The 14,502-nt window shown below is 43.6% G+C and overlaps 1 protein-coding gene and 1 pseudogene across 1 annotated transcript in view; one reads left to right on the top strand and one right to left on the bottom strand.

Moving 5' to 3' along the window:
* Positions 1-3,482: 3,482 nt before the first annotated feature.
* On the bottom strand, positions 3,483-11,623 carry LOC115406761 (serine/threonine-protein kinase VRK1-like; annotated as a pseudogene).
* A 733-nt stretch (positions 11,624-12,356) lies between these two features.
* The window catches only part of LOC115407156 (protein phosphatase 1 regulatory subunit 37-like), a 28,604-nt gene continuing 26,458 nt past the window's right edge, over positions 12,357-14,502 (top strand). The window contains exons 1-2 of the mRNA XM_030117519.1: positions 12,357-12,516; positions 13,470-13,570. Of these exons, the coding sequence (XP_029973379.1) occupies positions 12,357-12,516; positions 13,470-13,570 (261 nt within the window). The remainder of the gene's footprint in view (positions 12,517-13,469; positions 13,571-14,502) is intronic.

Genomic DNA, 14,502 nt, shown 5'->3' with positions numbered 1-14,502 from the left:
TGTGTTGTGTGTACATTTATCATGTCTGCTATCGCCTTTTGAAAATTGCAGGTAGCGGAGTGTTTAACATTCTCTTGTCAAGCGTCCTCCTGCTGGGACAATAAATGCCTGTCCAGTTTTGCTCACAGCGGCGGCTGCAGATTACAAACAGCAGGAGTACGCCGGAGTCTGAACACAATACCGATAAGGACGCCCGTCTTAGTGCCGCTGCTTTGGCTGGCTTCTCCTCACGCCAGGAACCCGCTGCTTTCTAATATTTACACACAACTAGAATGGCAAATGTACCGTAACTTCACCCACGCTCTCCCCCCCACACCTGGAACCTGTGTGCAGATTTTAGTTTCTTTTTTTTTTGTTTTGTTTGTTTTGTCTTTTGGGAGACAGGGTTTGTTGTTTAGTAGGAGGGCTAAATTACAGCACAAACAGAGTGAAATTTCATTCCATCTTTTCATCCAGTTGGGTTGAGGGGGGAGGTAGGTGTGGATGATTGCCACCGTTGAAAAGTTTTTATTGTATTTTTCTTTTTTTCTTTTTTTTTGGGATGGGCGGGGGGAGGGGGGTGGCAGGGATTCGTGTCTCTGTTGCTGTCAGGTGAAGGTGGAGGGTGAAATGCAGATTTACAGTGGGAGCGGTAAAAATGGCAGAAGCAGGGAGTGCAGAGAGAAGACGCAGGAGGCCGCGCACATAGATTATTCACCACTGCAAGAAAACAAAGAAGTCTGTGAGATTTACATTAAGACACAAAGGAAATAAATCACCTCATTTTAACTTTTATTCTATATCCAATTCTGTGTCAAGAAAGGAAACAAATACCAAAGAAAAACCAAAATGCATGTGGCCTTCTTTGAAAACATTCTAATATCCTCGGATGTGGCGGGTTAGAACACAGTTCACAGCATAACGGGCTTGTTTTGAACAGTCAGTCACATTTATACCGAGTCAAACAAGGAAACTTGACAGCTGCTTTGTCGTCTGTCGCAGAGAAAGGCTTAGAAAGATTACAGTGTTTAAGAAAAAAAAATTAAGAAATACGTCAATCGACAGAAAAATGCAAACCAAACTAGCTTTTTATCCTGAATACTCAGAGCTAGGCACCAAAACGACATTGACGACACATATGATTACATTGTTGATAATGCATAAGTTCCAAAAGTGCTCTAATTTTTATACGAACGGTAAAATTATCTTCGTTTCCCAACTCAGCCACCCGTTGATAGCACTTAGTGATCTAATGTATAAAGTGAGCTTGCTTCCTGAGTTCTTCACTGAGAAAAAAGTCTGAAGACAGAGCAAACACCGCCACCTAGCAGCCAAATGGGTGAATCACATATTAATTATTTGATGAGAAAAAGCTTGTTTCCTGAGCTGCATCGCTGTGTAACAAAGATTGTGAAAACATCTTGATCCATTTGCTTTGCCACTGTTCGTTTCAGAACAACCATCAAACCCATCAGCACCCACTAGTGGCCTTGCATGACAACTACATCATTTTCAGCATTTCTGCCTTTTCCATGTCAACAGACATCAAAACGTTGCCGTGAAAATGATAAATTTTCGCACTTTCGCTTCAAACTGTGAGGTCGAGAATAAGTGATGGATGTTTCTGTGGTGTAAATACACGAAAAGCAGTAAAAGCTTCTCCGGTCACAATAAAGACATGATGAAGGCTCTCGTTGACAGAATCCACATGGAGATGACTGGTGAGCGGCTGCTGTTCACACGGCGCCGGATCAAAGGGGATTCATGGTGAGTTGACCGAAAGGTCGAAGTGCAACGAGGAGGAGCTGAAGCCTGAACTCATTCAAAGAGCATCAGAGAGAGCAGACTGAGGCCAGAGTCAGAGTATCAAGAACAAACACACACGAACACGTCCAGGAAAGGTCCCACAGTGACTGTGCCAGACAATAAGTCAGTTTGGACCAGTCATCGTCTTACTGAGAAACAATCCAAAAATACAGTGAACTTCATCCTTTTTCAGCCATTTATTTCCACAGCACCAAAGACAATACAAGAAGAAATGCCTAAGCATGACGTATGACCTAAAATAGCTTGTTTAACTGCAATCAAGAAAAAACTTTTTGGTTTAGGTTTGCTATTAAATATTTCTCTACGGAGTAAGAAATTGTTAACACATAATCTGTGACAATTATGACAACTGCATTCAATTAAAAGTCTAATTGAACATTTCAGATTCAAATCAACATGCATGGATTTGTTGTTTTGAATTTGAAATAAACCCAGGATTGCAGTAATGTGAATATAGCTGATATCTGGTTTTGATGTTTTAAGAGGAGCCAACAGGCTGCAAAGCATCTGGATGGACAAAGAGACAAAGAAAGGAAAAAAAAAAACAACTTTTACTGTTGAAATAAATCAAATGAGCCAATCCACTGAAGATTATCTGAGGACACACAAAATCGTCTTCGATGAAGTTATTAAGTCTGGTATGAGTTTACAGCACATTTGGGACACTGAAAACTTGCCTGAAGGCTACCTGCAAAAAATAAAAACCGAGTCAGAACTTTCGGAATGTGTACCACTTCACGTGGAGCACCCCCCACCCCCACCCCACCCAACCCAAAAAACACCGGCAATTGTCACAAACACAGGAAACCTGCCGGCCAGGGAAACTGTCATCAAGTTATTGGCGTGTGGGCCTGTGGGGGGGGGGGGGGGGCGGCTGGCATCCATATCATGAGAGCAGCGGTTAAGGCCACTGCTGCGAGGCGTTCACGCTCCGCCAGCTCGCCGATCGGCGGCCAAGCGCGGCAAACGCCCGGCAGGCCGGGACCACCGCCCTGCAAGCGGAGAAGATGGTAGTCTTGTGTTAAGTGCTGTCCCTTCTGCCCCTTCCATCTTTCCAGCAACCCCCCCCCCCCCCCCCCCCCAATCCCACGGCGTCCATTTGCTGTCATTATGTACTACTGCCCCCTACTGCGGATTCACGGCTGTGGCGCCCCCAAGGTCAATGTCTGGGAGGAGGGAGGGGTGAGGGGGAATCGGGAGGGGGTGCGCAGGAGGGCTTTTCACTCCCGAAGAGGCTGCAGCAATCGATGGCGAGCCACCGGCCACCGCAGGGGCCCCCGAGGGCCCTCACAACACTGACATTAGCGGAGATCTCTTCCTCTGTGGGGAGGGAAGGGAGACGAGGCCTGTTGGAGGTTAATGGGGGAGGTGTGTGTGTGTGTGTGGAGGGGGGTGGTCCATGAGCTCGAGGACACTGGGAAACGGACAGCATGTCAGCAGCTTCTCCAGACTGAAAACCCCAGCGAAGGGAATCCAGCGCCGAAGGTTTGACAGGAACTTTCAGTGCTACTTGTCAGAAACGGGACATTTCATCTGCAGGTCAGAGAAGAAGAGCTGTACCGATTTGTAAAACGCTTCTTCTTCTTTTTAACTGAAGTAAATGCGTCACTAATAGAAAAGAACATCCTTGTAGTAAGCTTGACAAATGTACAAGAAATGTAGTGGCCACAACGGAATTTAGGACAAAAACCCTCGATCGGATTAAATCTTTATTAACAGATTTTGCTCAAACCATATTAAACAGTAACAATAAAAACAAAACAGTAACAGTGTGAGAGATTGCAGCAGAATACTTCAGTGATTTTATTAAATCAACAGAAGAGCGACAAGACAGGAGTGCTGGAGGAGCAGACAGTTTAAGAGGCGGCGTTCTTCGATCTGCTTCTGGTTTTCTGGGGGCCCACTGGTGACATCTGGGAGTCCGGCTCCGGTCTGGATTTGGGGGCGGCCCGTTTTCTAGCGACGGACGCCTTCTTGGGTCGAGTGGGAGTCTTCTTTTTTGGACTTTTCTTCATTCCGTTCACCTCTGCGGGAGGAAATTCATGCGTTAAGCAGGGTGTTACTCGAGTTCCTGAAGGAGATATTCCTAAATCTACCTGGTTTCTTTGCAACTCTCTTCTTCTTCACAACAGTTCCATCGATCTCATCCGGTTCGGTGTCATCCGACGGGTTCTTTCTCTTGATCTTCTTCTGCAGGGAGCACACACAGGAAAAAATAAAGTGGCAGCAACTCACTTCTCTCCTCATGGGCGGCCTTCGCTTTGACGATGGACGTCGACCCCTCCCTCCTTCACAGCCTCCGATAATGAAGCTATTGGATGTTCTGAACGGCCACTCACCCCTCCCTCCTGCCCTTCCCTGTTTTCGCCCCCATTTTGACAATTGCTAAGCTCATGATCACCGCGCGGCCCCCACTGAGGTGAACAGATTGGTGGGATAATTACATACAATAACCAGCGCCGAGGCCCGGTAACCCTTCGGCTGGCAAACACCATGTCCCTGATGGCATCTTCCATATGCACAGAGAGCAAGAGTGCATCAGGAGGGATGAGGGAGGGGGGGATAAACGGAGAAAACTGCAGAGCAACCAAACTGTGACACACCGGCCGTCAGCGCAACCTTCTAACACATCCCAGCGACGGGTGCTGCTGTGGTTCCGTTCAGTCAACAATCAGATTTAATCAGCGGCTGCATTCCACCCTGTCTGCAGACTCCGTCTCTCCTCACGTGTTTACTGACCTTAGCCGGTGAAACGGCTCCGTTGGCAGGCGAGAAATCCAGCTTGAAGTCGTCTTCGGCCTTGATGGCTTTCAGACCGGCGCGCAGGATGGAGCGCAGCTTCTCGTACGACGGTTTCTCTTGATATCCAGAGCTCGGACCTCCTCCATGAACCTCTGGAGCTCATCTACAACATAAAGAGGCAGCAGATGGAAAGATGCCCGTTATGTTCTGGGCTGTGCTTAATTCAATCCGGTGTGACTTTGTTTTTGACACAGTAACACACACACGCAGCTGGGAGAAGCAAACAGCACTTTGGTGGTGTTCAACTGAGGAAAGAGGAGTCGGAACCGACTCTGCTGCAGGTGCAGCAAGAGTCAACTTTAGTAAAATCTCTAAGCTGTTATTTAGAGCTGCAATATCTTACTAAATGAGGAGCAGCAGTAACAGTAATCTGCAAGAAACGAATGAAAACACAGGAAGCATATAATGTGTGTGTCTTACCTGGCTTTTCTTGAGAGGTGAAACACTCGTCCATAAACTCAGAGATGTTTTCTTGACTTCTATAAAGAAAAAAACAGAAGAAACACCACTGTTGTCTCTGGTGGAACATCTCCCCCAAGTACCCTCTGACGCAGTGATGCCAGGTTTAACCTGTCACCGCGATGTTGGTCTCACCTGATTTTGCAGTCTCTGACGTACAGGGCGTCCTGCAGCTTGTCCTCCCAGGGCAGCTGGCCGCACAGCCACTGAACCATGCAGTAGCTCAGGATCTCCAAGTCGCTCCTCCTGCATGCAGCTGGAGACAAAACACTGTTTTCTATCCTCTCAATGTGGAACTGTGAGTATCGTAACCAGTCTCGTTTGGATTCGGGACTCGGGTGTTTCATTTTGTTGGACCTACAGGCTCCTTTGTGGGCGTCGATGCTGGTGAACTCAATGGTCCCATCATGACATCTCTTGGGATCTTCCTTGTACTCTTTGGGGACGCCGTCGGGAGCGTACCTATATGCCAGCCCATAATCGACTAAATAAACCTACAGTTCACAAACAGAGATTCAGGCACGCACTGAACGACATCTAACAGTAAAAGTACACACACTACAGTCATGTATCCCGAAAGCAGGGGTTGAACTGACGTTTCCATTTTGTTCACTCCATTAAAACATATTTAACATTAACTCATGTTGTGATACCAGGTTAAGAAAAATAACCCAAAACTATAAACCTGAACGAACCAGGAAAGAAAAAGTGACTCAAGGTTTGTTTTATCGTCTTCCGTGCAAATGAACCAGACAAGAAATGCAAAACCAAACAAACCTACAGAAGGAAGTGGTTTAGCTGTGACTCTTTCCTGTGCTCTTCCGGCCAAATTATCATCTAGTTCATGAGCTTGACTTCAAATCCTGTCGAGGCTGGTGGCACAACCCTCATAAGAGAGCTACTTGTGAATTTTCTTCTATCTTTGGAGTGATAATGAGTTGGGATACTGATTTGTTCACCGTTAAGCCATTCAGTGATTAAATAAATAAAACTACATTCAGCAGGAAAGACGTTCAACTTGAATAACTGGTTGTTCTTGTTGTGAGGCACAATGGAAGTGTCCATCAATTCTCGAGCACTGGCATCAAACGTGCAACCAAAACCAGTCTACAGGAACCTGTAATCTGGCCCAACAAACCACCAACAAAATATCTCAAAGAAACACTGTCAAGCCACGCTGTCGGGGTGTGTGTAAAAACACGTACAATCAAAGTCTGTTGGACATTTTCACTGTATTTTGCACCAGAAGGTTTCATTAAGATCGTCTTTATGCTGAGACTGTAGTCAATTTCAGTACGAATAGCTTGATTTCACATCCTGTTTGCAACAACAAAGAAAAAGTTTAGATTTAAAGGTTATTATGGTACTATTTTACCAATCGAGAGGAAATTGGCTGCATGTGACCCCTGAACTACGATGCGTTTGACACCTCTGTTCTCGAGCGAGTCATCTCAGGATTATAAACCATTGTCATTACATTCCAATTTGTTTTAAAAAAAGGAAACAAAAATAAATATGCAGTAACAACCCAGAGAGTGCTAACTCCAGGGGAGACGAGAAAGGAAAAAAAACAAAAAACAGAAAAAACCTTACCTAATATGAAACTCCTACGGGGCTGATTTTAAATTGTCATTTATAAATAGCTCTTTAATAACACCACCAATGATACATTATTAATCTTCAAATTAAATATTTGCCCTGCCCCTACCTTGTTTGCTGGAAAAAGCTCTTTGGTGTTGCCATCTAATCTCCTCTGTTTGGAACACACACACACACACACTCTTCTCTCCGCCTCCCCCCCCCAGGCTTTAATTGAATCTAATGAAGCGGTACAAGTGCGTTACGACCAAAAAACACAATCATCTCTCTGCTCTCAAAGAGCAGTGCTGGGGTCGCAGGAGCACCTTTGTTTCCCAACAACAGCAGATAAAAACGCTCTGCGACCGAAGGCTTCACATTATTTTCTCCACCCAAAAAAAAACAAAAAAAAACAAACAGATCCAGCTTTAACTGCGACTGACCTTGTTGGGATCGTTGTGGCTCAGCATGAGGTTGGACGCCTTGATGTCAGCGTGCACGTACTCATGGTCGTGGATGTACTCCAGGATATCCAGCTGAACAAGGAAAAACCTTCGTTTGTGATAAATGCACAGATAAAGGTTTGCGAGTGGACATATTTATGGGAGACAACTTGAACATTTTGTAAAATTGTTCTTTCACTGTTGAGGTGATGTGATCATTATCCACCGCAGTACACTAATGTAAATTCTCAGGTGGTTGTAAAATGCCTTTATCATCTATTATCATTTACCTTTAATTTACCAGGAAAGTCCCACTGAGATTGTGCTGTTCCTGAGAGCTTGGTGGCAGCAGCACGCGAGGCTAGCTCCCCTGGTGATGCTAAAAATGAATGAGACACTGTGCTAATGCTGAGTGTTGCTCCTTAACAGCATCCCACAATAACCTGCTTTATGCTTACCCAAACTCCTCTCACGTAACAAGAGTGCAGAGATCTGATCGTTATGCCAGTTAGCTTTAAATTTCTAAATATTCGAGTCGTCTGTAACTGGATCAGTGATGAGGCTCGCTGCTTTCAGCACATGCACACCAGAGGTAGCACACAGGACGAAGTGACAAACAGACGAACCACTCGGAGGCCGAGCTGCAGGACCAGTTTTCGGGGGAATCGCCGACCGCATTCTTCAAATTCTTCTGCAGGTCTGTGCCAAGTCTGTCGATAACCATGAATCGATACCTGTGAAGGTAAAAAGAGGATTTCGTCAGTGCTTCTAGCTAACATCAAAATTCATGTTATAAAGAAAACAAGTCCCACTACGGTATCTTCACTTCCGTTTGTTTCTTTCTAGTAGCACTCAAGTTGTCATGAAACTATTAAGCTGAAAGAATGAAGACACCTGTAAACTGATGGCTTTCAATCTACTACCGACTGACGTCAAACATTGCACGTTTTTCTTTAAAAAAAAAATAGCACTTAACAGTTTGGTTGAAAAAAAGACAACAAATTAAGTATCATAAACATGAAGGAATGTGAAAGAAAACCTGCTCACTTGGTGTGAAACTTCCAGCTTAAACAGTTTATGTTGTAAATCATGTGGTGACATGATAACAAAAGTTAGTTGAAATATGAAGAAAAACAGTCTATTCTACTGTAGCCTATGAAACTCACGACTGAAACAAAGAACTCCCCAAAACAAAAAAAACAGGATGTGAATCAGGTTTAGTCTTACTTCTTCCCGTCTTTCTCGTGCAGACCGGAGCCCCAGTACCTGGGAACACCCAGACTCTTCAGTTTGTGAGAGACTTCTGCCAGTTCTGAACTGGGAGACAACAGGAAACGGAAAAATGTCCATTCTTAGCATTTTTGGTAAATGTGATAACTGCATGTGAAGGAGCTCCATTAACCGTGTAAATTCAGTAGAGTTCACTCCTGAAACTTTCAGTGGAAACTGTATCTACTGGGCGAAGGCAGTGATGCTAAGAGAAATAAGAGTATAATTCCAGTGGGTGGGGGAGGGGCTGGCCAGCCTGGCCGCAAGCTAATCTGCTGCAGGGACAAATATTTACCAACAACGTGAGATTCCAGCATGAATAAAATATGAGCCTTTGGTTCCTTAGTAATATAACAGTTAATTGTCAGGGGAGATTGACATTTGGATTGTTATTATATAAAATGCAAAGCTGTGGCCTGGGGGCCAACGTCGCTGCCACCAAAAGATTTTTCCTCTGCAGGGCCCCTCTGTGTCTCTGCAACAAGACGTCCTTTTTAATTAACAAAGTTGGCTCTCTTATTTGCTCCTTGCGATCACAGGGCTAACTTCGGCTAGGTGACACACTCCTGGGTGTGCGTGCGTCTCCGAGGAGTGACGGTGTAGCTTACTGAGATCGGGCTTGGCAGCTCGCATGTAAAACTTCAGCTCGGAGAACAGCGGTCCGTTTTCACTGGGCTCCTGCGGACAAAACAAAATGTCTGTATTCAACCGCACACGTCAAGAAAATACTGCAGATGCACACTATGTGCTGGCATGATTATTATCATGCATGTAGAGGTTGAAAGCAGAAATATAAATCATGTATGTATTAGAACAGAAACCTCTTGATTTCACCATGGAGTCAGGGGAGAGCAATGATAAGGAGCTTACTGATCCATTCAGGGTTTTGATAGTTTATTTCAGTACTTAAAAAAAAAAAAAATTAATGCCAGAAAGCTTGAAGTTTAGGTTATGAAGGTTTGTTTCTACTTTCAAGGTGAGGTTTTATAAAATTCTTATCGTTTAAGGCAGGGGTGGGGACCCTGGTCCTGGAGGGCCGCAGCCCTGCATGTTTCCATGTCTCCCTGCTTCAACAAGCTGATTGCAATGAGGCTCGTTATCTGGCTTTTCTGCTGGACTTGGCCATGAATCTTGATTCGATTCAGGTGTGTTGAAGCAGGGAGACATGGAAAAATGCAGGTTTGCGGCCCTCCAGGACCAGGATTCCCCACCCCTGGTTTAAGGGTTCTAGCGACAGCTAAGATCATCCCTGGACCATTTTCGAGTAAGTTGCTAAATTTTTAGACGCTGGTTAGAGGTTTTTTTTTTTTTTTTTTTTTTTTTTTTGTTTACTGCATTGATCTTCTTTTTTTATTCTGACTATACATCCATGTTATCATTAAAAGTCGTTAATGTTCTGTTTCTCTGCTATTTCAGCAAGTTCTCTGACAGTGAAACCGAGGAAAGTTAGTGATCAGAGCATCTCGCCGCCATCAAGTCTGCAACAAGTGGATCTATTTGTTTTCTCATCTGAACCTTTTCCTCCTTTTTGTAGCACTATCACCTGATCCCCACTAACAAGTACAACAGAAAGCTGAGCATGTGGATGCCTCTTGAAAGTAGGGTGGCAGAGATTTTCTGTTTGGACGTTGGATGCTTTAAGATGGCTATGCTGTGTTTGCCACTATATAAATAAAATTTTGTCGTGAAAAGACACAAATAGGAGTCATGCATTTACATGTCATGATGAGAAACATACTGTGCATTGTAAATGTTTCACTTCATTTCTTTCCTGGATTTATTTTTAAAACTTTTAAATAAAGTTGCCCTTCATCTTCTGGAATAATAACACGACAAATCTTCAGTGGTATCTGTTGTCGTTCGAGCTGGAACAATGTCATTGTAACTTCAATAGAGTATGTAACCAAGTGGAAATTGCACATTCCATACAAAACTAACATCCTGCTTCCAAGTGCAAACAATACATAACAAGTCAAACCAGTTTCATAAATTAAAACATATACAAAAGAGGAAGACTTTCCACTGATGTACTTTTGTAATGCAGAGTAACACAATTTGTAGATTGAATGGGCCCCTGTGCACCTTACTGATACAGCATTCATTGTAATAAATGCTTTACCAAAAGCCTCAATGAAACAAACACCAATGCTTCGATGATTCTGAAACTTACGACTTTGATGACATATGGAGCATCAGCACCCCAGACTTCGCAGGAATTGTCCCGGCTGTGGGAAAAACAATCAACTCAATATTTTTGCAGTACAAAAACATTATTAAATGCAGGACTTTTGTAGCTCTACATAAAGGATCAATTACAAATGATGATAGTTAATCATTCCAATACTTGTGTCCAGTACGCATGTTTACAGAAAAAAAAAAAAAAAAAACGATTAAACAAGTCCCAGGCTGTACCCCGATGCTTTTGTTTCACCTCAGTAGCTCAGCAGCTATTCTTACCCAGATATATGAGGCCAAAGCCCCCCTGTCCAACGGGATCCCCCAGCTTCCATGTTTTCTTCCCAGTGTCTGTCAGGACTTCTCCAGCTGGAAACTTCTCCGCCAGCTTCCTCTTAGCTGGAGCTCTGCCTTTCCCCGCAGCCTTGGCTTTAGGGGGCATCTGGAATAATCCAAATGTTTTCTAGATTAAATCAAACCTCTGTCGGCGGTAGTTTTCTAAAGTGAAACTACGCAGAGCTGGAGTGCGATCAACTCGATGATTTGGAGTGTGAGATGTAGGATCTCGCTAGGCTTTCACGACAACAAGAATCATGAGGTTAAGGAATAAATAACATTGAACACATTGTCATTTTAAAGTTAACTTAGCCCATTAGCTGCCAGTAGCACCCATCTATCTAGCGACTAAATTCAGTGACTGAGTGAATCGTAAACGCGAGTTACCAATGTATCGTACATAAATAAAGTATCCCATTTTCTTCAGAGTACGGGCTCCTTTTAACCGACATAGATGGAGACACGGAACATTATCCTGATGAGTTGTGACCAAAGTACGATTTAGTTCCGGTCGTCAACAATGCTGGTTAGCCATCAAGCTAACCGCGCTCCATCACAGCCGTCTCGTATAAACAGGCTACATCGTGACACAGTTAATCAATTCACAAACTACATAAACGGCGTTTTCTACACACGCGACATATTTACGTGAAGTTTAAGAACAATACACACCGTCACTTTGCAGTTTGTACTCGACTTTTTGGCTAAACGGCGACGAACAAACTTCCCGCAAAACTACCGGACCGGAAGTAGCGTCACGAGGGTTTGAAATTCTACTGGCTGGACACGTGACTACGTCATCGCGCTGTCCTTACGTAGGGACAGCCCTGAAGTAAGTGATGAATATGCAAGCAGAGGGCTGCTTTCTCTTTGTCAGTATTTCTATCATATACGTCCACAGGCGTGGTTATAATGCAAAGTAAGTTAAAAAAAAAGAAAAAAACAAAATGTAATGGCGAGGACTTCTAAGTTTACACACGCGCGTGCACACGCACACACGCAGTTAACATGGCTCCCTCATTTCAAAAGAGGACAACCCTTTGTGAAACAAGTGTTTTCCTTCCTCATAGCTGCCTCTCATGGGCTGTATATTCATGAATCTTATTGTAAATGTTGAATATAAATATGCATATGCACAGAGATGTGTCTTCTTAGAATGTGTAATTTGATACATACACACTGAGTATCACTTGCAACCTGCGTTGAACTCATGAATAAGATATTGGTTCTTTAGTGTCTTGTCTTTCCAAGTGCCACAGAGAGGAGAGAGCAACGCTTCACATCCCATAGAGTGGCCGGTACAGCCGCTTTTACATCACGGGTTCACACACTCATGTCACCCTGTTCCGATTAACCAAAGAGTACTTCAGCAACTGTTGTCATGGCTCTATGGACAACATAGAATCAGAGTGTTTGCTTGTTTGAGCTGAGGTGACCACCGATCTGTAAATTCTAATGGAGTGCTCCATGGTGGAGTCCTAGAGAGCGATGACCCACTGCAGTGACAGCGAGGAGCGGAGCGACGACGATGCCGAGCAACCCAACAAGAGGCAGAAGAAGAGAAGCAAAGAGAGAAAACATGTGTCCTTCCCGCCTGATGAGCAGATAGTTTCTGGCTTTGCGGAGCACAGAGACACTGACAGAAAGGGTAAGCTGTTGCTCAAACTTGTCAAGCTGAATGTAACCCTGATGATTATACCATTATGACATTTTGGTGACTTTTGGCCATCTGTGTGTAAGTTAATGGCCAAACAGCGCTCCCCAGTTTATTTTGATTTAACAAAGAAAAATGTCTGTATGCTGAGAATGACCTGTCAACAACTTAATCCTGGAAACTCGATCTATTGGCACATTTTGATGGGAGTCGTTCATTGCACTAATTGAACCAGGTACATAGACTGATTCAAAAGTAATGACAGAAAACGCAGCTACTGATATCAAACATAGAATATTTATCGCCGCTCAAAAAAGACTGTCACAACGTGACTAGATTCATGCAGGCCATCAGTCCATCACAATGCAATTACAGAGCGAAAAACAACCACACACACATTCACTTCTGGGAGCAATTTAGGGTCACCAGGTCACCTCGCATGCATGTAAACCAGACTTTCATAAAATTATACCAAATCTATTTATTTGATTGGATTTAATAAAAGTAAATCATTGTGCTCTCTATGACCTGACTTTTAAATTCTCTTTAGATATTCATGTATCTCTATTTAAACATTCTGAGCTTGTGCCATACTGAAATAAATAAAATGTGATGCATTCTTTAGTCAAAACATTTATGTCATTTATGTTATTCAGTCATAACACTTCTCTGTAGTCTCTCACATCTGGAGTTCCCCATCCCATAAGGCTGGAGGTGGGGTGATAAATTGAGATGCCTGATTGGTTGATTGATCGTTGAGACATTCATGTCCTTCTCACTGCAATCTTCCCTGTAGCACACACACAAACACTCACACACACACATGCACAGAGCACAGTTTACCGTATGGCATTTCAGAGCCCCTTAAGCACTTCTGAATGGCTGCTGGTGGCTTACTGGGATGCGGAGACATTAAAGCTGTGAATGAGTGTATTTTTCTATTTCAGCCGACAGCTGCCTCACCTTGACAGAGGTAACGGTGGCCTACCAGCAGAGCTGCAGCACACACCAGGTCCAACCCCGAGCGCACATCCTGCAGCAGCTCCAGGTACGCCACTAACCATCACCAGCGTTACTTTTCGTCCGCGTCAGTCAAACTGCATGAGGCGCCTCTTCTGAGGGTTTGCTGCTGAAGCAGTGTTGAGCTGCTGTGGGTGGAGCTGTTTTCACTCCACACTGTTGTTATTCACTGTTAACTCCACTGTGCCGAAGCTTACTATATTTCCCAGCATCAAGGGTAGATCCCTCAGGATGTAATGTCAAGGATTTTCTTTTCTTTTTTTTAAAGATTAATCTTATGGAAAATATAGCGAGCACAGACCAAGACTTTTCACTAGCTGAGAAGCTGTGACACATTTATTTATCTCAGACAGCACACTTATCCCATGTCTTAATGTGAACTAATGACTTTGGAAAATCTCACACTGATTTGAATGTCAAAGGAGAATCATGTGTCTGTGTGTGTATTGTTGTTCTTGTTTGTGTTATTTGCGTCTTTATTGAGAAACAGTTGTCGAACTTTTATACCCAATAGTTTTTCCTGAGCAAATTCATTTACATGTTGTCTGAAAATACATAATTGTATTTTCAAACTACATGCATCTGTAAAGTCACATTTTCACCTGAAAATGTGACTCTAGAGGGAAAACATCACAGGCTCCAGATGACACGGATCATAAAATGGGCTAAAAACTGCACAGGTGACTCACTGATTCGTATTATTTATGTGCTTTGTTGAATTTTGGATGTCGTGGTTGCATGTCAAGACATTAGAGTGTTATTGCACAATTAACTCACTGAAACCAAGTGTTAAGTCATCAGTGTTTTGCTGTAATTTTTAGGGCACAAAGAATTGCACATATAGGCTTGTGGCAACTTGAATCTACACCCTTTACTTTTCGTGCATGATTTCAGCAGTTTGAAGGAGTGACGTTTCTTCAATACCCGAAGCAGGGCTTCCAAATAAGATCTGACAGCAAG

This window comes from Salarias fasciatus, chromosome 19, assembly GCF_902148845.1.
Source record: "Salarias fasciatus chromosome 19, fSalaFa1.1, whole genome shotgun sequence".
In the NCBI taxonomy this organism is placed as follows: domain Eukaryota; kingdom Metazoa; phylum Chordata; class Actinopteri; order Blenniiformes; family Blenniidae; genus Salarias; species Salarias fasciatus.
Note: the sequence above shows the minus strand (reverse complement) of the source record. Positions and strands in the feature narration are given on the sequence as shown.